At 41.0% G+C, this 22,686-nt stretch overlaps 1 protein-coding gene across 1 annotated transcript; it reads right to left on the bottom strand.

Annotated features, from left to right (window-relative positions):
• Window positions 1-246: 246 nt before the first annotated feature.
• LOC138965258 (parapinopsin-like) lies at window positions 247-9,830 on the bottom strand (the record flags this gene model as incomplete). Its single annotated transcript, XM_070337384.1, is given in 2 exon segments — window positions 247-359; window positions 9,454-9,830. Coding segments are annotated over 2 exon segments (456 nt in total), but the record flags the coding sequence as incomplete, so codon positions are not given.
• Window positions 9,831-22,686: the final 12,856 nt, after the last annotated feature.

Raw genomic sequence — 22,686 nt, 5'->3', positions numbered from 1 at the left:
ACACCAGAGCAGAAGCACTTCAGATTTAATATGGCACGACATTTTACGCTTAATGGAGGCAGATCGACGGGATTTGTATGCGTGCGTGCGTGAGTGCGTGCGTGAGTGTGTGTGTGTGTGGGGGGGGGGGGAGGAGGGGTCTGACAGGCAGACAGCAACCGAGAATGAGACAAACAGACAGACAGACAGACAGACAGACAGACAGACAGACAGTGTGTATCGCTGGTCAATCATGAACAGTATTACCTTGTGTGTTATGAGATGTCCGATGAGGGGCCTAGCTATGACGATGTAGCGGTCAAGGGAGATTGCAGTCAGTAGGTACACAGAGGTCAGTCCAAGAAAGTACACGGTAAAACCTGGACAGAAAAAACCCAGACATATATATACCTAATTGTTATTTGACATCTGGTAGATACAGAAACAAGTCTTGGTCACGTTATGTCCTAATGTTGTATATATAATGTCTTGTATACTTGCCATTTACATATTTATTATACATGTTGAAGGATGAATGATGATACATTGTAGACGGATGCATGTTATTGATGAAAAGCCCCACAATGATGTGCTTGGCAAATACACAAACAAATGAAAAAGAAAAAAAAGTCTGCCCTTTGATACATTCACAGACAAGGCACTCAACCAAAACAGACAACCTCCTACCCCCCCCCCCCCCCCCCTCCACCCCCACCCCCCACCTTCGCATTAAAGAGAGAGAGAGAGAGAGAGAGAGAGAGAGAGAGAGAGAGAGAGAGAGAGAGAGAGAGAGAGAGAACAAGAACAAGAACAAGAACATCATTTATTCTTCAGGCCTCTAGCCCCTAGAGAGAGAGAGAGAGAGAGAGAGAGAGAGAGAGAGAGAGAGAGAGAGAGAGAGAGAGAGAGAGAGAGAGAGAAAGACAGAGAGAATTGAGAGAGAGAGAGAGAGAGAGAGAGAGAGAGAGAGAGAGAGAGAGAGAGAGAGAGAGAGAGAGAGAGAGAGAGAGAGAGAGAGAGAGAGAGACCGACCGACCGACCGACCGATCGACCGACCGACCGATCGACCGACCGACCGACCGACCGACGGACCGACCGACAAAGACAGACATGGACAGACAAACATACATACAGACAGTCAGACAAAGATAGACAGACAGACAGACCGACAGGCAGGCACAGACAGAGAGACAAACAAAGACAGACATACATACAGACACAGACAAACAGACAGGCAGACAAACAAAGACAGACAGAAAGACAAAGACAGACATAGAGAGAGTTTAGATTGACATTTGAAGCAACCTTGACAGACACGTACAGGCAGACAGACAGAAAGACAGACATATAAATACACAGATAGAGAGACACAGACATATAGAACGACAAAGACAGACATAGACAGACATACAGCCAGGCAGACAGGCAGATAGACAGACAGACAAAGACAAGCAGACAGACAAACACACAGACGGACAGACAAAGAAAGACAGACAGACAGACAGACAGACAGACAGACAGGCAAACAGACAAAAACAGACAGGCAGACAAAGAAAGACAGAGAGAGAGATCAGGTTGACATTTGAAGCCACCTTGTGTTTGTTACATCAGACACAAGTATGTATGAGTGGCACCCATGTCTGATGGAATATTGTGGTAACAGTAAACAGCCGTGACATTCGCGTTGCGGGAACTGTTCATGTTTCTTCCTCTTGAAATCGATCCCACAGCAGCTGATGCACAGCACATGTTAAAGAATAAATGATTATGTTGATGGTTTACGTAATTGCGCAATTAGATTTCTGATCGATTACTCGACGTGAGAAATGTTTTTGTTGCTGCAATGTCATAGCGGCGTAGGTCCGAGCTTTTCATGAAGACAGGGAGACTACTCTATCGGTATCACAATGGCGTGAGAAAGGGAACAGAATTGAAGCGGTACTGATCAGCAACATAGGTTAAATTAATGGACATGACAAAAACACCAACCGATCCCCCTGTCAAACCTCAAGAAATCTGAGAATGGGTGAGTCAAAAAGAGGGAGTCTTAAAATGTACAGCAGTCACGAAGGACCAATCTGTAAACAAACAAGTCGCATAAGGCGAAATTAATACATTTAGTCAAGCTGTTTAACTCACAGAATGAAACTAAATGCACTGCATTTGATCACCAAGACAAGTCAGGTTCGTCAATCCCTGCGAGAAGGAAATTGATGCTCACTTTTCACGTGCAAAACGAAGTGAAATTGACAAGCCAGAATAGCGCGGTAGCGTATTGCGCTAAGGAGGAAAACGCGCTTTTCTGTACTCTTTTTAATTTTCTGAGCTTGTTTTAAATACAACATCCCGTCGCGATATAACCTTCGTGGTTGAAAACGACGTTAAACACCAAATAAAGAAAGAAAGAAATACAACATATCATATACATATGTTTTTTGAATCAAGAAATGATAAAGGTTAAGATGAAATCATCTTCGGATCGATTTCTTAAATTCTAATCGTAATACTAATTAACCTATTTTCGTTAATTGTGATCACCTCTTAAGAGTAAACATGACCTATGTATATATTTTCTGATTCAGAATTTGATGAAGAATACGATGCAATCACTTTTGAATCTCTTTGCGAAAATTTGATTTTAATGACACCTTTAATGAGCAAACTCAATTAATTTTAAACCTCCAAGCTGAAATGCAATACCAAAGTCCGGGCTTTGTCGAAGATTACTTGACCAAAATGTCAACTAATTTGGTTGAAAAATGAGGGCGTGACAGTGCCGCCTCAAGTTCCACTAAATGCCGGATATGACGTCATCGAAAACATTTATCCGGGAAAAGAAAATAATTATGGTCTGTGGACATTATAGCCAGGAACTCTCATGTGAAGTTTCATGAAGATCTGCCCAGTAATTTTCTCGGAACCGATCTATATATACACACACACACACACACACACACACACACACACACACATATACACCACGACCCTCGTCTCGATTCCCCGTCTCTATGTTAAAACATTTAGCCATAACTTGACTAAATGTAAAAACACAGCCTTTGAAGGGCGAAGGTCGTCAATCGGTTGAATCTCAAAGACACATTCCTTTCCGTGAAAACAGTTCTGTTCATCATCTCAGATCTGCCCAGGGTTTTACAAGGAAGAAGTCCATCCCTCAGCCTGAACACATTCCAACAATCACACACCTCCATCGCGACCTGTGCACAGGTAAGTGCCGTTCGCATGGCATATTTACACCCCCGGTATAGGGGTGTGTATAGGTTTCGCTCGATGTGTTTGTTTGTTTGTTTGTGTTCGCATATAGATCTCAAGAATGAACGGACCGATCGTCACCAAACTTGGTGAACAGGTTCTATACATTCCTGAGACGGTCCTTACACAAATTGGGACCAGTCAAACACACGGTTAGGGAGTTATTGGTGGATTAAAATTATACAAGGACTTATAGAGGGACATCTTAATGGTCAAAGGGAAATAACCATTCTCACTCAGTCACTGCCACCAACTGAGAAGGTTATTTCCCTTTGACGGGGGTGTTTTTCCTACCTCGTAGGAATTCTTGTTTCAACTAAGTTTCCCCCAACTTTTGTTGGTTTGAAATCGCTCCCGAGTTATTGCGGCCACGACGGCGAAAAGTCTGCAATGTGAATTTAGGTTCGATGTCGGAAAAGATTTAGCCGCGACTCAAAAATACAGTTGAGCGCTGCTCGACTCGGCCGTGAGTTGGCGCAGATTTTGCGCAGACTATCCTTATAGCGCTAACTGATTGGTTAGCTCTAACCAAACTGCTCTTCTTGAATTAGGAGGTAGCTGCGATAGCTAAACTGGCCTTCAAGTCTGCCGATAAAAATCGCCGCTTAAAACTAGTTTGAGCGTTTGCGCTGTTCACATGGACAGCGATTTTTATTTGACTTTGCGCCGACTTAAAAGCGCTTGGAAGTTGGGGGAAAGTATGCCATGTGAACGGCACTTTAGACTTGTCTGATTGATCACTTTCTTGAAAGCCACTGGCCTGTGAGTGTCATTAAGCACGATATCAATGTAATCCTTGTGTCCGCGTTCAACTGTTTCTTCCTTCAATCACAAGAGTTAAGACTTGCCTCGGGTTTCCTCGTTAAGACTGATGTACAGCTTAAAGGGCAATAGGCGGAGGCCAGCCATATTATCAAAGACGTTCTGGCAACGACCATTTCGCTCGTACTAATCGATTTTAGTTTGACAATCGTATTCATTTTGAAATACAACGCGTTTAAAAGCAAACCCCCTGCGTGAAAGAAAAATAGTAGGTGGCCCCAAGAGATGCGCAGTCAGCGTTGTTTTAAGTTTATAATGATGACACCACTCACCAGGATTAAAATCAGTGTTTGTGCGTGTAATTATTCAGGTGAGGGTTGGGGTAGGGGCAGTCTTTGTGGACCGTTCATTCTTCGTGCAATCTGTATTTGTTTCCGTTTTATCCTATTCTTTTCGCCTCTGACAGCAGGGAATGGTGAACGTAATAGCTGGATCACAACATGTCTAAGAGTTTTGGTTTGCTGTGTCTGTGCCAGCACTGAACAAAACCATGGTGCTAAATTGAATCAGGACTCTCACGCCCAATAGTTTGCAAAGGTAACTCGTTGCACTGATGATGAATATAATTAGTTCATAAGATAGCAACGTTATGGAGCATTTTCGAGTGTATCTTTAAAAGCGTGTCTAAAATTCAGCACTACATATTTTCCTTGCACTTATGTAAACTTCAGCACAGCAAATTTCCTTTGCACATGAAAAACAAGGAACTTAGTCGATAAATATCGACAGGGGGCGGACAAATGGTTTACATGTGAAATGTGTGTATATGGGCGTGGGTCTGAAACAAACAAACAAACAAACAAACCATGTGAACCCCCCCCCCCCCCCCTCCCACCGCTCGCGGGCTGAACGACTGACGTCACATGTCGCTTCGGTCTTTTCCAGAAGAACACCGCGTGTTCACCACGCCTTTCCAACTATGTGCTCCCATACAGTTTTGGTAGATACATGCTTGTGCAAGTATGTTATTAGTATTACCAATATGAATCTTATTTTCCTTTCGATGGTCAGTTTTACTCACCTCTGTAACGGCAGTCACCTCTGCGAATGCTGTCGAAGAATCTAACCGAAAGTAAACATTCTGGGAATCTACGCGCATCGGCCTTGACGCAAGTTCAATACTGAGCCAATGAGCGCGGCGCGACCAGATTAGTAGGTGCTTGATTTTGGTATTTTGATTTTACATAACATTAAACCTTTCTTGGGGTTCATGGTCATGGCAACAGCCATAATAATATATATCATGTATAATATTACATTTCAGCATATTTGAATTACATGTCATCATACCAAACTGTCATACATTTTTATTCCCACATCATTCTGATTGATCACAACCAAACCTACTATCAGTGGACACATCCAAATGTAAGCGCCTGTTCTTGACAACTTTTAATCGATCTAAAAATAGCAACTTGCTGGGTCTTTTGCTGCCAACAGACACTGTTTGGCCTGTAGGTAAAATGTACAATGTATTTTCTGATTTGTGCACAAAAGCTTTTTTTTCTTTTTTCTTTTTTTAACATAACAATGTTTAATGTCATTGTATGTTTAAAAGACCATGGTCATATTTGTAAAAAAAATGTTAAATTAGAAAATAAATAACATTTTGGTTCATGATTTTTCCTACACCTGTGCTGAAAATAAGAAATAAAAATGTCGGTATATAAGTCGCTCAAATACAATTAGGTATGAATGGCTCGGTTTGAGTTTGTTGCAGTTGACCCTGCACAATGCGACCTATCATGTTTTTGCGATTTTGCCGTCACCCCTCCCATAGGGTGACGTATTTCACAACTTCCTGTGTTACACAAACTCTGTGATGACCAAATTTGCCTTCACTCCTCCCATAGGGTGACGGATTTCACAACTTTCTACAGATGAACAATGTTGCCTCCACCCCTCCCGGGGTGACGGATGTCACAACTTCCTGTGTACACAAACTGATGACGTATTTCACAACAAAATGGCGCTGCCCATGGTCAACCTCGAAACTATCCGTATAGAATGGGGGCGTCCTCGCCCCCATAATAAGAACAGCGAATTTCCCGTGAACAGCAGCACTTGTCTAACACTCAGTACAGCGAATCCCCCCCCCCACACACACACACGCACACAAACACACACACACACACTCACACACACAGTGGCTCACACACACACACACACACACCACACACCATTTTTTTTCAATTTCGCGCACACACACACACACACACACACACACACACCACACACCATTTGTTCAATTTCGAGCACACACACACGCACACGAACACAAACACACACACACACACTCACACACACACACCATTTTTTTTCAATTTCGCGCACACCCAAACACACACACACCCACACACACCCACACACACACACACACACACACACACACACGCACGATGGGGTGAAAGCATACGGTGAAACGACAATTTCTGATACGGTTAAACGCTTCTACGTTTCGATTACCGTCACGTTTAACTGGACGCCGGCTACATCAATAGTATGGATAAAGGGCCTACGAATAACTGCATTACACTACGCCTCTGTTAAATAACCACCTAGCTGTGAGGTCATGTCTGTCATCAAATGATTTTCTTACACTTCACCACAGGCTTCTGTCCATTCCATACATAATCATTGTGATCGATACCAGAGAGATTGGTCTGCTCTCTGATTTCGTTACACCACGACCCGCAAGGACACTGGCAAATGAGGAACTGCCTTGTAATAGTAATGGACAGTCTGAATCACAAAAGTTTAATCTGCAGACACTGATTAGCCTTACACAATATCTTGTTTTCATAACGTACGTACATAATCACCTTACCGTGAAGAAAAACAAAATACAGTCTGATTCACAACTCGTTGCTCAGAAAGTTTAATCTGCAGACCCTGATTATAGTACTAGCCTTACACAATGTTTTGTTTCATAACGTGCGTACTTAATCTCCTCACCGTGATGGGCGCTACTTTTCATGGGATCAGTTTCACATGCGGGTTGTTCTCAAGAGTAGCTGCTGTGTGCCAGTAGAAACCAGCTTACGCGGGTAATATGACTGAGACGTTATAACCATACACATTGATTTCATTAATAAACACTGGTTCCAAATGTATCCTCGACCTTCAAAGTTCTGTGTTCTGCGGTCGTTTTTGCTGACTTGACAAGCTGGGAAAAAGAATGATATTTTATTGTTGCGAAGCAACTGAATATGAAATGAAAAGAAAGCTTGGGGAATTATGTTTGGTTCCTGCAAGACTTCTATGACTTACGATGTCTCCCTTGGAAGAAAATGAAGATGTCTGCTTTTTGTCTGCTTTGAGGGTAGGGAGATTTACAGCGCACACGGTTAATTGCAAGTCGTATTGGACGAGAATGTTGTTATTCTTCTTTCTTTGAAGTACCGTAGATTTGTTCTTGACCATATTTTCGAGCTGTGCATTGTTATTATGGGAAAAACACGTTTAAACGCTTATTTGCTAAGATATTTAGATCAGTTGCTCCGGAACTGCAACATCGATTTGCCAAAACAAACAATTCTGGTTCAATATGCAGAAACAGGCTGGTTGTGTCTTATTTGTTTATGGGTTTGGAAGAACTGCTCATAATTTACATAGCACTCCGGCCCTGTTCTTTTTTTCGTCACACCCAAAACCGTAGTTTGTTTTGGACGACGCAGCATTACATCTAGAATTACATTTAAGAAAATAAAGAGACAAGCACAGCAGGACGGCGTTGGATATCTAACGATTTTGTTTAGCACAATCGTTCATACGGTGGTACTGGTGGGCGTTTAGACAATGTAGAACGGAGATGCTAAGCGGACACCTAAGAAGATATACTCAGCCATTAATACGTTACTAGTTCTCATTGAAGGGCACAGTCCTTTCCACACAAATAGTTCTGCTTACAGCGCTGGGCCTAGTGTGTGTGATACCCCCATGCCACTCAACCGTTATGGGTCCCGTTCCCGTACTGACCAAGGACGGCTGCCACAACAATGAAACGCTGCGCAAACGGCCGTTTTGGGCATCTTTGAGCAGCGTCTGACCATAGTGGCAGCCGTCCTTGGTCGGTACGGGAACGGGACCTAGAACGGTTTTGTGGAATGTGGGTATGACAACTCAGTGTGTGAGAGCGCTACCGTTGCGTTACCGTTGTTTTAAGTTCCTTTAACGATCCAAGCGTTCTGTTACCGATGGGTTAAGGTTCCATTACCGTTCATTCTGGTCGGGAGGGGAACGGTTAAAATGTTGAACATGCAGCCCAAACTCAACCGTCCCTACCGACCCTGTATACCGTTCAAAGCAGTTCTGTTAACGATCATTTACGTTCCATTGCGGTTCCCTCCCGATCCCTCCTGTGCCCGCACCGTTCCTTGGTCGATACGAGAACGGGACCTAGAACGGCTGTGTGGAATGTGGGTATGACAACTCAGTGTGTGAGAGCGATACCGTTGCGTTTCCGTTGTTTTCAGTTCCTTTAACGATCCAAGCGTTCCGTTACCGATGGGTTAAGGTTCCATTACCGTTCATTCTGATCGGGAAGGGAACGGCTAAAATGTTGAACATGCAGCCCAAACTCAACCGCGTCCCTACCGACCCTGTATACCGTTCAAAGCAGTTCTGTTAACGATCATTTACGTTCCATTGCGGTTCCCTCCCGATCCCTCCTGTGCCCGCACCGTTCCTTGGTCGATACGAGAACGGGACCTAGAACGGTTGTGTGGAATGGGGGTGTGAGGGAGGGGCATCACACCGATACAGGAGTACAGGGATCGGGCAAGGTCCCTATATGCTGTTGAAATGAATAATTTTAAGGAGGGATTTTTTATTCTCATCGGTTAAGGGGGCAGGGTGAGGGGGGCTTCCGGAAAGCCAGAAAACCTCCCTCAGATTCAGCCATTGCCTACTACCTCATATCCGGCCATGCTTTCACATGCGGTAAGACCATCCTTCAACTTGACCCAATAACACCGGCACGGTTGGCCTAGTGGTAAGGCGTCCGCCCCGTGATCGGGAGGTCGTGGGTTCGAACCCCGGCCGGGTCATACCTAAGACTTTAAAATTGGCAATCTAGTGGCTGCTCCGCCTGGCGTCTGGCATTATGGGGTTAGTGCTAGGACTGGTTGGTCCGGTGTCAGAATAATGTGACTGGGTGAGACATGAAGCCTGTGCTGCGACTTCTGTCTTGTGTGTGGCGCACGTTATATGTCAATGCAGCACCGCCCTGATATGGCCCTTCGTGGTCGGCTGGGCGCTAAACAAACAAACAAACAAACAAAAGACCGAATAACACACATCAACACCCTGACATCCTTTAAAGAGTAGGACTATTTGTATCAATTGCTTTTTTTAGGCACAAAAAAACGTTAATGTACGTACCTTCAAACACACAGCCATTGTGCCCATACAGCCAATGCTTCTTCCACGAGGAGGTCATGGCCATGAACGTTCCGATGAAGGACATGCAGAGGTCACACAGGCTCAGGGCTATTACAAACATGTTTGTCGGGGACTGCAATCTTTTGTTTGAGAAGAATACATACAAAGCGGTGATGTTGAACACTGTCCCGAAAACCCACACGACAGAGAGTAACACAGCTATCGTGACGTAACCCGTGTCTGACATGCTGTGACGTAAAGAATGGGGAGAGAACTCAGTAGGTGTGGATCTGTTGATGGTAGTTATTTCTGTCGTTGACGTCATTGTTAAAACGTTGGACATTCTCGGGTGTCGTCGTTGCCTTCTCTGTCTCCTTCTTCGACTTATTCTGAAAAGTCAAAATAACGATGAAAAAAGGAATAATTATGTTGACGATACACCAGTACCTAAAAAGTAACAGAACTGTTCAGAGTTCATTAGCTTCTACCTCTTTTAACTGAAGTATATGTGAATCGAAGACAGAAAACTTATCAATACTCGTCCTTATAGAAAAATGACGATGATGAATACATATTTTCATTTCAGCAAGTTGGAGGAGCAAACTGCTGCATTTAATAGACTTACGCTTGGTGATTTCAAAAGCGTTGACCTTTTCCGAATTGCTTTTGAAGCTGTAAAATCTTTGGCACCTTATAATTAGATATCGATTACCAAGAGAAATCGAGAGTAAAACTGTTCCATTAAACTATTTAAAGAACGAACAACTTAAAACAAGCATTTCATACAAGCATCAATTAAACCAATCAAGAATATTTAAAATATGTCCTCGCACTAAAACATTTCTACATTTTCATGGGAAAATTAAAGTTTACGTTGTAGGTTGCAGGCTATAAATGGTTACGTTGTAGGTTGCAGGCTATAAATGGTTACGTTGTAGGTTGCAGGCTATAAATGGTTACGGTGTAGATTGCAAGCTAGAAATGGTTATGGTGTAGGTTGCAGGCTATAAATGGTTACGGTGTAGATTGCAAGCTAGAAATGGTTATGGTGTAGGTTGCAGGCTAGAAATGGTTACGGTGTAGGTTGCAGGCTAAAAATGGTTACGGTGTAGGTTGCAGGATATACATGGTTACGTTTAAGGTTGTAGGTTATACAATGTTACGTTGTAGGTTGCTGGCTAGAAATGGTTATGGTGTAGGTTGCAGGCTAGAAATGGTTACGTTTAAGGTTGTAGGTTATACAATATTACGTTGTAGGTTGTAGGCTAAAAATAGTTACGTTGTAGGTTGTAGGTTATACAATGTTAGGTTATAGGCTAAAAATGGTTACGTTGTAGGTTGTAGGTTATACAATGTTACGTTGTAGGTTGTAGGCTAAAAATAGTTACGTTGTAGGTTGTAGGTTATACAATGTTAGGTTGTAGGCTAAAAATGGTTACGTTGTAGGTTGTAGGTTATATAATGTTACGTTGTAGGTTGTAGGCTATAAATAGTTACGTCGTGGGTTATATTTAAGTAGAGGTTACATGCCGAGTCTCAGTGATTATTAAAAATAATGGTCGAAGTTAGCGTTGGAAGTTTCTCTGCACTGATCGTTAGATTTGGATTTAGAAAACAACCAAAATCATGGATTGTATATGGATATTAATGTGGTCAAGCCTGTAGTTGCTAGTTTAAATGCAGTATGTTTGTATTGCTTGGTCTAGATATTGTAATGGATGGCCCTATTAGTATTATCCAGAAACTTTAACCTGAACATTTGCGGATCTAACTTTTGCACTGAGAAACATGTGATACAGATCTAAAAGTGTTCTTCATTGAGACAAGTGAAAGACTGGGAGACTTGTGGACAAATGTTATGATATTAACTGTGTTAAGATGTACTCACCAGAAAACCACTGCACAGTTCGTAGCAGGAAACTTTCGCTGACTAGTTCATGTAGTTTTTATTCGGAATCGTGTTCGTATCGATCGCATTCTTATGAGATGAACACAATGGAACGTAATCTTCTCTTCGATGACGCCATTTTAGATGACGTGTTATTCGAGATCTCATCGAAGAAGAACGATAAAAGAATATTGTGTTATGAAATGTGCATGTGAATATTACTGCATGCATTTTAGAATTGATTCATTATTGATAAGATAATGATTGAGTGAAAGGAAACAGAGATTTAGTTTGGTAAGATAAATTGTTTGTATGTTGTTAGAGGTTACCTAGAGAAACGTAAACAAACACTTTTTGGTCGCTTTGACTTGAGAAGGTGTTACACGAGATCTCATCGAAGCAGAACGATAGAAGAATGTTGTGTTATGAAATGTGCATGTAAATATGGTTATGCATTTTAGAAATAATTCATCATTGATAGGATAATGATTGAGTGAAAGTAAAATAGAGATTTAGTTCGGTAGGATAAATTGTTTGAGCGTTGTTAGAAGTTACCTAGAGAAACGTAAACAAACATCCTCGATCGCCTTGACTCGAGAGTGTCGGTTCGTTGCTAAAAGTACGAGACAATCAGGGAAGACAAGGAGAATCAAGGTGTATACAACTCTCCTGTGTTCACTTTCAAGTGAATAACTATCGTTCTGATATCATTTTAAAGTGAAGCTAAAGAAACCTGGTATCGGCACTGCTGTGCATCTCCTATGATCTCAATGGTATCAAGGCACGGGTCATAGAGATCAATTTAGATCTAGATCTATTTCCGGTTGTTATTTTCCTTCCACCATTCCTCGATGGAAAAGAGTTCGTGTTGTTTTTGTTTTAATTTTTGTCTTTGTCGTTGATCATTGTATACACAAATTACACAAACGTCATCTTGTGAGGGACCAAAAAATATTGAAACTCTCGGATGATTTTTTTGTGTGGTATCAACCTCGACCTACGGTCTCGGTTGATACCACAAAAAAATCATCCTCGAGTTTCAATATTTTTCGGTCCCTCACTCGATGACGTTGTGTAATCTCTATATGTTGTTTATGTTGTTAGGACATGTATTGGGGTAACGTAGACAGACAGGGGAGATCGTTATAGACGATCGAAACGTTAGCGGTAGCTAGAGGTACTTCTTCGAGACGGGAAAAAGTGGAATTGTATTTTTGGACTCTGGAGACTGTTCTTCAAAATCGGGGCTATTGTTGTTCTAGACGGTACTTCTTCGAGACGGGGCTGTGAGGTTCTAAGATACAAAACGTTGTACTGATCTACTGAAGGAGACAAGGGAAAAGAGAAATCAGAGAGAAGATAGGCCGGAGCAGATTTACTGTATGTCATTCATATTTTAGATGTGAACGAATGATATAATGCATTGAGATTCGATATGAATTCATTCAGATGATTAAATCTGAATCTTGAAACCCGCAACAAGTTGTTTCTTCTTTTTGTTCTTCGTCTTCATTCACACACACAACAAACAATCAACGAGAGCAAACAGCCCTCGTCATTTCGTTACAATATGTATATTTTGTACATTAGAGCGTTCGGAACTTTTCAATCGCTAAAGTAGTTCCCTCAAAGTCTAGCTCATCAACCTGTGAGCTATCGAGGATTCAGGCCCGTTGTTGGGTAAGTGATTTTGGTTGTTGGGTAAGCTACAGAGTGCACACATCTCATCAATTTAAAGAACATACAGCGGTTTCATACATTATTTTGCCCCAAAAAACTGAACTTCATACAGTTTTTAACGTTGGAACACGGGTGCAAAAGTTCGTCTGCTAGTCCCATTCGAAGAAAGAACATTTCCTAAGCGATACCAAAACATGAACAGAGCACACACTATCTGCCTTTACCGCCACAGCAGAATGACAACATAACTGTGTACTTGATTTTAGTTCAAAACAGGGAAACTGACAAGAAGTGTTGACAGAATTGAATGATTTTCCCTGAACTATACAACCGCGCATTATTCAATTGCCTGCGCAGGTAGACAGGTTGAGTGAATGGGATTCGATCAAACTTTCGCACAAAAACTCCTCTTTTCTTTGAATAACTGAAGAAAGGAGGAATAAAGAGGTTGCATACCTCGTCTCAGTGATTATTAAAAATAATGGTCTCAGTTCGCGGTCATGAAAAAGCTCGCTAAAGCTCGCATTTTTCATGATCCGCTAACTTCAACCTGTAAACGTGAAGGGCTAGTTATTTTACAACAAGAGAGAGAATGCTTTATGTATTACAGGCTAAATTTCGCCTCTTAAGGACGGCTTTTGACGAGATACACACGATTCTCTCTCTTGTTGTTGACAAACGTCTAAGCGGAAGGATGATCTGATCTTGTTACATATTAAAGCCACAGATACATATTAAAGCCACAGACTGGTAATGAACTCACGATCCCTGACAGGGGAACATGCAGCTTAAACGGAGTGTTCAATTTCCATGCTTCCGCCACCACGGCGTCTGCAGCGCGTTCATGTACGCAACGAGAAATCCATTAACAATTCATTCTTCTCTGCTATGTGCTAATGGCATGCATGCACGCATTCGCAAGTGAACCCAACAGAGGGCAGAGTAACCAACACTATTTTACAGGATACTTTTCGCTACAACACCCAACATTGATATTTACACGGTATAGTCCGAGGTTAAGGCCAACAAAAAAAAGATCTGTTTACGGTAACATAGGGTGAAAAAATAGGGTCGGTAGGTCGGCTTTTTTTTTTTTTTTTTTTTTTTCTCCATTTTTTTTCTTTCTCCCCTCTCTATGATGTTTCACAGTTCATTTCTTCTCATCAATCCCTGTTTTTGCCCAACATAACTATAAACAGTACTTTGAGCTTACCTCCCTTCTGTCGTCTGCTGTTTGAGCGCAAACAGCTCTATTTTGGATGCATTTTTTTTCAGACGATCCAAAAAAAAAGATTAGGGTCGGGCCTAAAAACTAGGGTCGGTCGGGTTACCTTAAACAGACCTATTTTTTTTTTGGCCTAAAAATAATGTCACCACGCTCCAAGAATGTCTTAAACTAAGGGTATAAGCGTTCAATTATATTCATGAAACTGTGTGTTTTGAGGCAATATTTTAATTGCTTCACGTACTTCTTGTTTGTATTTCTTGCGTCCTATTGTGTCGCACCTGACAGCAGTGAAACACGCACACATTTGCACACACGCAGATGCGAATACCTTAAGTCGCGCACGCACGTGTGTAGATCATTTGAGGTACCTTGGCACTCACTTGTTCGTATGTTTTGTCCAACGCTGATCTTCAGGGGCTTGTTTTTTCTCTCGATAAATCTCTTTTTAGCAAGCTGACCATTAGGGGAAAGGCCCTAATTACCGGACGGGCGCCTAATAACGGACACGCGATATCTCAGAAATAGGAGGTCACAAACTGGGTGGCCGAGTGGTAACGCACTTGCGCTCGGAAGCGAGAGGTTGCGTGTTCAGGCCTGGGTCAGGCCGCAATTTTCTCCCCCCTTTCCTAACCTAGGTGGTGGGTTCAAGTGCTAGTCTTTCGGATGAGACGAAAAACCGAGGTCCCTTCGTGTACACTACATTGGGGTGTGCACGTTAAAGATCCCACGATTGACAAAAGGGTCTTTCCTGGCAAAATTGTATAGGCATAGATAAAAATGTCCACCAAATACCCGTGTGACTTGGAATAAAGTGTAAAAAAATTCCATCTCACACGGCATTAAGTCTCAGGGCTTGGAAACATGAATACACGCATGCAGGAAAAAAAAATGGGTAGCGCCGTATACTGTATGGCAGCTCGCTTTCCCCAGGGAGAAAGCAGCCCGAATTTCTGTGAGGTTACCCTCATGGACTATATAAAATCTTATCCATCCATCCTTATCCAACAATTTTTTATTTTGCGCAGTGATATCCCCTTACACTTCGCACCAAAATAACATGGCGACTGAACGCACGCATTCTGCACGGTAAGTGGTTTTCTGTTTTTCGCACTCTCACTGTAATTTTAGACATTTGTAAACTAAGTGCAGCAAGAAGTTACGACTTTCTAAGATGAATTGATTGGTTGAAGTAGATAGTACATACACTCTATTAGTAAATACCATGCAATACGACATACTCAATGAACGCATTTTTCAACAGCTGCATTGTAACTCCAACTAGTGGGGTTTTCCAAATACCGTCCACCACGTGCGCCCAAATAACGGACTATGTAATATGTGTAATATGTAATAAATATATATATATGTGTGTGTGTGTGTGTGTGTGTGTGTGTGTGTGTGTGTGTGTGTGTGTGTGTGTGTGTGTGTGTGTGTGTGTGTGTGTAGTTGAACGTGCGGTTAATTCGCTTGACTAAAAATAAAGCATTACCCTCTCTGGAGAAAAAGATACACATCTTCATAAAAACTTACTTTTTGACTGACAAAGTTGCAAAAACTAACATAATAATTAAATGTAAAAATACATGAGAACGTTCACGAAAAAGAAAACGGTTGCAATTGTTAATTAAAACATGGTTTCTGCAACTTTTGTTAATCTATCAAGCAGCGAATTTCGTGTCCGGATTTTGGTGACCCCCTGTCCGGATTTAGGCAGTAGGTTTCCCAAAACCGGACAATTTGCCGAAAAATTCAAACCTTAATAACTTTTACAGTATAACAGATGTTTTCAATTCTTTTTCAACATGAAGATAAAAGTAGGTATGATCTACAATAATCCGTTTTCAAAATTGCGCTATGTTATATACTTTGTGAGAAAAATGTGTTTAACCTTAAGTGTCCGTTAATTGGGGCCTTTCCCCTACTAGTGTTCAAATACAGCATTTTCGTGAAGGCATATTGAAAAGGTCTTCATGAAGACTTCTAATTTGTATAGCAAGGCCTGTCCTCTATCAAGCCTCACAAAGCTACTTGGGCCCCAGCACTGAGGTGCACGTTACGAAAGTGGGTGCCACCCAAACGGGAGAGAACAAACCGCAGGGTTTGATTGGCTGAAGTCACAACAAATCTCATGTTTAACCAATCCAACACTGCGGATGGCTTCCGTTAAGGTGGTAACTTCCTCGTTCACCTCAGTGTTGGTGGCCACATAAAATTCAGCCGACACCTGTCGTATGAAATATGCGTTGGAAAGAAATGTAATGTTGGTAAAAAGTGATATAGCTCGAGGATTGTTAATACGCTGTATTAGCGTTACTACCAGCTCACAAAACACTAATGATGACCAGAAGTTGGTCTCTGAAACAGAAGTTATAGGCTACGGAAACCGTTCCTCTCTCCACATTCATTTAACCGATTAGCATAGTTACGGAGCATTTTCGAGTTAATCATTGTAGCAGCGTTTACGTTACAGTACCGCAATTACATCAGAACACATTTATTCCCAAAATGGTGTCTTCAACTGTTTATCGTAAAGAAGAAGAGAATGAACGAACAGGACAATGGGAGACAAAACACGTCATGTGCTTCCCAAAATAAAGGGCCTAACATTCAAACTTGATTTTTTAAAGTATTTCTCCTTTTTGCAATTGCTGGCTGAGTTTAAAGGAAACATCTTGTTTTTTTTTACTGTCAAGAGTAACCGTAAGCAATCATGACCAACACTCTTGAAATAGTCTTTAGTCGTTTTTTGAGAAACTATCATATTATGCAACTGTGTGTTAAGAGTTAAGTTTGTAAAAATTACAACAAACTCTCTACGAATCACAAAACGTTCAACAAAAGACTTCATAAATATCAAAGCCTCAAAACTTAAAGTTCCAATCATTCAGAACATTAGCGTCAAAGTATAAAAGTCAAAAGGAACTTTTGCCTAAATACTATTTTAATGTCATCTCGAAGTGTTTGTATGAAGCATTGTGTCATAACATGCACAAACACCTTGTGACACACTTTTTGTGTCACCAGCATGCCTAATCTCATGCATGAATTATTGACTCTCTTAAAATGCCACCCTTTGCGCTCTCAAAATTAGCTAACGTGGTATGTTTTCTAGAAGCAAAGCTAGTCAGATTGAACGCCACAATCTCCTTCTATTATTATGTTCGTTATTAACGGTTGAATATTGATGATTCTATTTGATGAAGCTTCGGATTTATACCTTTATTGTTTTTGAGCGGAGACTCATTCTTTTCGTCAGTGTGTCCACTTTTGACAAACAAACCATACAACACGTCTTAGAAAAAGAAATGAGGGCAATGATATATTTAATCTCCCTCTGCCCAAACACCTTTCTTACACGGTTCTCTAGCTACTTGTGCAAAGTTCGGTACCTTGTACTAACCTCCTTGAATTTCGGACAGAGACACTATTTTTGCATATTACCAACATTTTTATTTTATTCAAAAAAGTAATTAAACATGATTTGAAATCACACAATTGAAAACAACACACACATGGCTGATTCAGAAGTAGAGCTAACAATGTCACATTACCTGCTATTCAGACTTGGTCGTGTGACAGACGTTTTCTTTCACACGAGATTACGTTGATTGTCTAACGATTCCTAATCGAGTGTGGAAGAAAACTCTGTCACACGACCAAGTCGGAATAGCATTTATGTCTCACAGCTTCAACAGAGAAGAGAACAAACACGTTTTGCGTACTCAAGCTTGACAAACCTAAACACAGGAGCAGCCATTGTGGAGAGATCTACTTTTTGACGGAAGTGAACGAACAACTATGAATGACGTCGCGGTATATGTGAATGACGTCACAGTCATCGTCACAGTCTGTATCTTTTGAAGCATCGCATTCTTCATGACGTCTTTCTGTGTCTGCATCCGCGAAATGTTTGTTCTTTTCGGGGTCTTTGTCATCTATGTTCAGAACTCTGTCCTTCTAGTTTCAGACTAACAGGCAAACTTTCCAAGGGCAGCTAAATTCGCGTATGAAAACAGTACTGTCGTCTGGGATGCCGTTCTCAGTATTCTCAGCGTTGAAGAATGTGTAAAGAGAAGAAACGACAACAGCAGGAGAAATAAAAGTCGTGTGTGCATTTTGGGGCTTTTGGAGGGACGATTTCGAGTTTGAATCCGTTCTTGCACATGCTCCAAAGCGTGTAACATACAATCTTGCACACGTTTGCTTTAGTAGTGGCAAAGAAGGAAAGCGTGTGACATAAAACATATATTATTCAGCCTAGTGTTTTGCGACATACACACGACACCACTAACCTTTACGGGAAAGAAACCGGGCGCAGCACTGTAACAAGTTCGATTGGAATCATGTGCTGTCTTTGACAGACGATTTTCAGTCGTCTGCTAACAATTACCACTTCTCGCTCGCTCGCGCGTGGCCTCGCGGCATGCGTTGTCATGACTCCAGGCAACAGTCGCCCATCCTGTAAAGCCTGCGGAGAGATATTGCCGGACACGCAATTTTATCCTACACAAGCTGTTATTTCTTTTCAGCGACGCAGCTAGCATTACAGACAACGACACCATATATCTATTCTGATAGACAAGTGGGGGAATTCGGGGGCTGTGATTGGATGGTCTCACATATCCCTATTGCGATCATCAAAGCATACGGTTTTTTCCACGTGTATAAAGTAGGGGAAAGGCTGCTAATATGGACCGGCTCCTAATATGGACCACCTCCTGTTCTGACAAACTAACGGCGCTGGAGCGCTCAAAACAATTGTATTCGCTGAATTCACCCTCTGTGGATAATTTGCACATGTCAAAACAGTTGCAGATACACAAACCTCAAAACCGTTAGGCTTTTTTCTCTTTTTTACATTTAGTCAAGTTTTGACATGAAACTTAACATGAGAGTTCCTGAGTATTATATCTCCAGACGTTTTTTTAGTTTTTGGATAAATATATTTGATGACGTCATATCCGGCTTTTTGTGAAAGTTGAGGCAGCACTGTCACGCTCTCATTTTTCAACCAATTTGGTTTACATTTTGGTCAAGTAATCTTCGACGAAGCCCGGACTCTGGTATTGCATTTCAGCTTGGAGGCTTAAAAGTTAATTAATGAGTTTGCTCATTAAAGTTGTCATTAAAATCGATTTTTTGCAAACAGATTTAAAATTGCATCGTATTCTTTATTAAATTTTGAATCTAAAAATATATGCATATGTCATGTTTACTCTTAAAATGTGATCACAATTAACGAAAATAGGTTAATTAGTACTTCGATTATTATTTAAGAAATCGATCCAAAAATGATTTCATCTTGTTCCTTATCATTTCCTGATTCCAAAAACATATAAATATAATATGTTGTATTCGAAACATGCTCAGAAAGTTCAAAAGAATACAGAAAAGCGCGCTTCCCTGCTTACCGCAGTACGCTATTTCGCTATTCTTGCATGTCAGTTTCACTTCGTGTTGCACGGAAAAAATGAGCCCCTTCCTTGCCGCGTGGATTGACGAAGCTGTTTTGTCTTGGTTAAAAAAAATGAAGTGCGTTCAGATTTATTCTGTGGGTTCGACAGATTGACTAAATGTTGTAATTTCGCCTTACGCGACTTGTTTCACTTTTGGCAGCGTTCACTCTTAATTTGCTGCCTAAAACGGACTCGTTTCCGTCCACAGGCAAAGCTATTATCACACACACATTGCTATATATGACAGCTCAGACCGTATTTGTTACATTTAAGCAGTGTTGACCCCGAGTTTCTACTGAAAAAAATTTAAAAAATGCAAAATCTCAAAGTATGTGTGAGTCCCCTTATATGGACCACCTTCAACAAATCGAAGAAAATAAAAGCTGAAGGTTATTTTCATCAATTCATGAAGAAGCTTGCTGAAAATAACCTATAACTAGCACTGGAGATTTCCCAAAAATATAACAAATAGTCTTCTTTTCGTGGAAGTTGATAATTTCACTTATTTTCACTCTGTTTTTGATAAGCTTCTTTAGTTTCCTGGTGTGCTTTAGATAATGCTCTCATCAACCCGAAACAGATGAATCTAAAGCATATTTTGATTAGTCTGACTTGCACACTAAGTTGTATCATGTTATTTTGAAGTATATAGGGGTCTTTTTACAGTGATTCGTGAAGGCCGCTTCACTGGTCCATAGTGGGCGCCCAGGAAGTGGTGATGCTTCCACAAAATGTGTAAAACTGCTAAGTCAATTTCCAAAGTTTATCTTTGCCTTATAAGGCATTGTCCCAACACGACTCTACTGCTGAAATACGTGCGATGTTTGGAACAAGACGGTTATGACAGAGCTCTAGTTTGTGTGTGTGTGTGTGTGTGTGTGTGTGTGTGTTTGTGTGTGTGTGTGTGTGTGCGTGTGTGTGCGTGCGTGCGTGTGTGTGTGTGTGTGTGTGTGTGTGCGGACGAGCCTGCGTGTTTGTGCGTGTGTAAATGTGGGTGTCTGTATCCATTAGTGATTGCAAAGAATATTATGGATCTTGTTAGTGGAATTTTAAACTGTTAGTGATTGAGATGTTATTCATGTTTTAAACCGCCTGACACTGCGAGGCAATTTTCCTTAGTTTTATAAGGACATTAGAATCTTTGAGTCTTGTGTCTTGAGCACTGATGCAATCACTGCGCTATGGCGACCGCTAACAGAGAGGAAACACAAACAGACTGACAGACGGACAGAAGGACAAACAAACAGGTAGACAGACAGACAAACAGACGTGACAGACAGAATGACACACTAACATCCAGTCGTATAACGATTGAACTAGCAGTCAGTACCGGCACGGTTGGCCTAGTGGTAAGGCGTCCGCCCCGTGATCGGGAGGTCGTGGGTTCGAACCCCGGCCGGGTCATACCTAAGACTTTAAAATTGGAAATCTAGTGCCTGCTCCGCCTGGGGTTAGTGCTAGGACTGGTTGGTCCTGTGTCAGAATAATGTGACTGGGTGAGACATGAAGCCTGTGCTGCGACTTCTGTCTTGTGTGTGGCGCACGTTATTTGTCAAAGCAGCACCGCCCTGATATGGCAAACAAACAAACAAACCCGACTTCGCCTGGATATTAGCTGACCACTGATTCATGTGATGCTGAATACACCTGCATAAGAGCACCCTTACAGTACACTCAGACAAAACACTTTCTTTCTCGCGTCAGGCATGAGTTCGTCACGGCAGATCTGTCCAGGCTGTCATGTGGAACAAGAGCATCCTTACACTTGGAAACATACCAAACATTAAGTGACTTCATGCACGTCACAATTTTTAACGAATGAACTAGAGTTTGCTCTCGTAACGGCTTTTGTATCTCGCAAATGATGATAATTGCCTTTTAAACTGCCGCATTAGCGTTGTGATGGCTAGACATTTGATAGTAATAAGTGCGTCTGTTCAATACAGACAATAAGACTATGCAACAAGGTTAATTTAGAGATAAGTTGAACTAATCTTCTGGCACCTGGACAATTAACAAGCATTGAAATGAACATAAGGCCTTTGTCTTGAATACATACGTGATTTTTTTTAATTTTATTTTCTCGATAAATCTATGATGACATCATATTAATTTGTTGTCTTGTTTTGCAAAAGTAGAGCCCGCATTGGTACGACCTCATTTTATTAAAACATATTTAAAAGCAAATAGATTGAAACTTTGGTCAACAAAATTATTTGCTTCAGTCCAGACTATGGGATTGCATTTTAGCCTGTAGGCTTAGACATTAATTAATTCATTAGTTTGCTCAATAAAGATGTCATTAAAATCTAATGTTCACGAACTTATTTAACAATGATTGCATTGTATTCGGTATTAGTTTCTGAATCCAATATTGTATAGCTATTTCATGTTTACTCTAAACATGTGCTAAGAATTAAAGACATTCGGTATAATGTAAATTAGGCCAAGGTTGGCATCTCTCTTTGTTTATTTATTTATTTATTTATTTATTAAGGAGATTTCTATAGCGCATAACTAAAAGCACTATGCGCTTTACAATATCACTAGGTATAATCACACGCAGACATACTCTGATTCCGTCGCGATATAACCTTGAACGGTTGAAAACGACGTTAAACATCAAATAAAGAAAGAAAGATACTCTGATTAAATAGAACTTAGCCTAACAAGACATACTAAGAACACTAAACATTTGAGTTCATACAAAAATAGAGAATTAAATTAAATACTGGACAAACGATTAAAATAAGCTTAAGGCCTACACCGACTACAATGGACTATTTCAAATACAAAAAATTAGTTAACTATAAAAGGCAGTGCATAAAACTCCATAATCCTAAGAAGGTCGAACAAATAAAAAACATAAAAGACTATTTAACTATAATTACTTCGTAAAAGATAATAAACATGGAATACAAAGCTGTAATTTTTAACAACAAATCTAAAAAGATTGTCATGCCATATTGCACAACACATTT

This window comes from Littorina saxatilis, linkage group LG4 (assembly GCF_037325665.1).
Source record: "Littorina saxatilis isolate snail1 linkage group LG4, US_GU_Lsax_2.0, whole genome shotgun sequence".
In the NCBI taxonomy this organism is placed as follows: domain Eukaryota; kingdom Metazoa; phylum Mollusca; class Gastropoda; order Littorinimorpha; family Littorinidae; genus Littorina; species Littorina saxatilis.
Note: the sequence above shows the minus strand (reverse complement) of the source record. Positions and strands in the feature narration are given on the sequence as shown.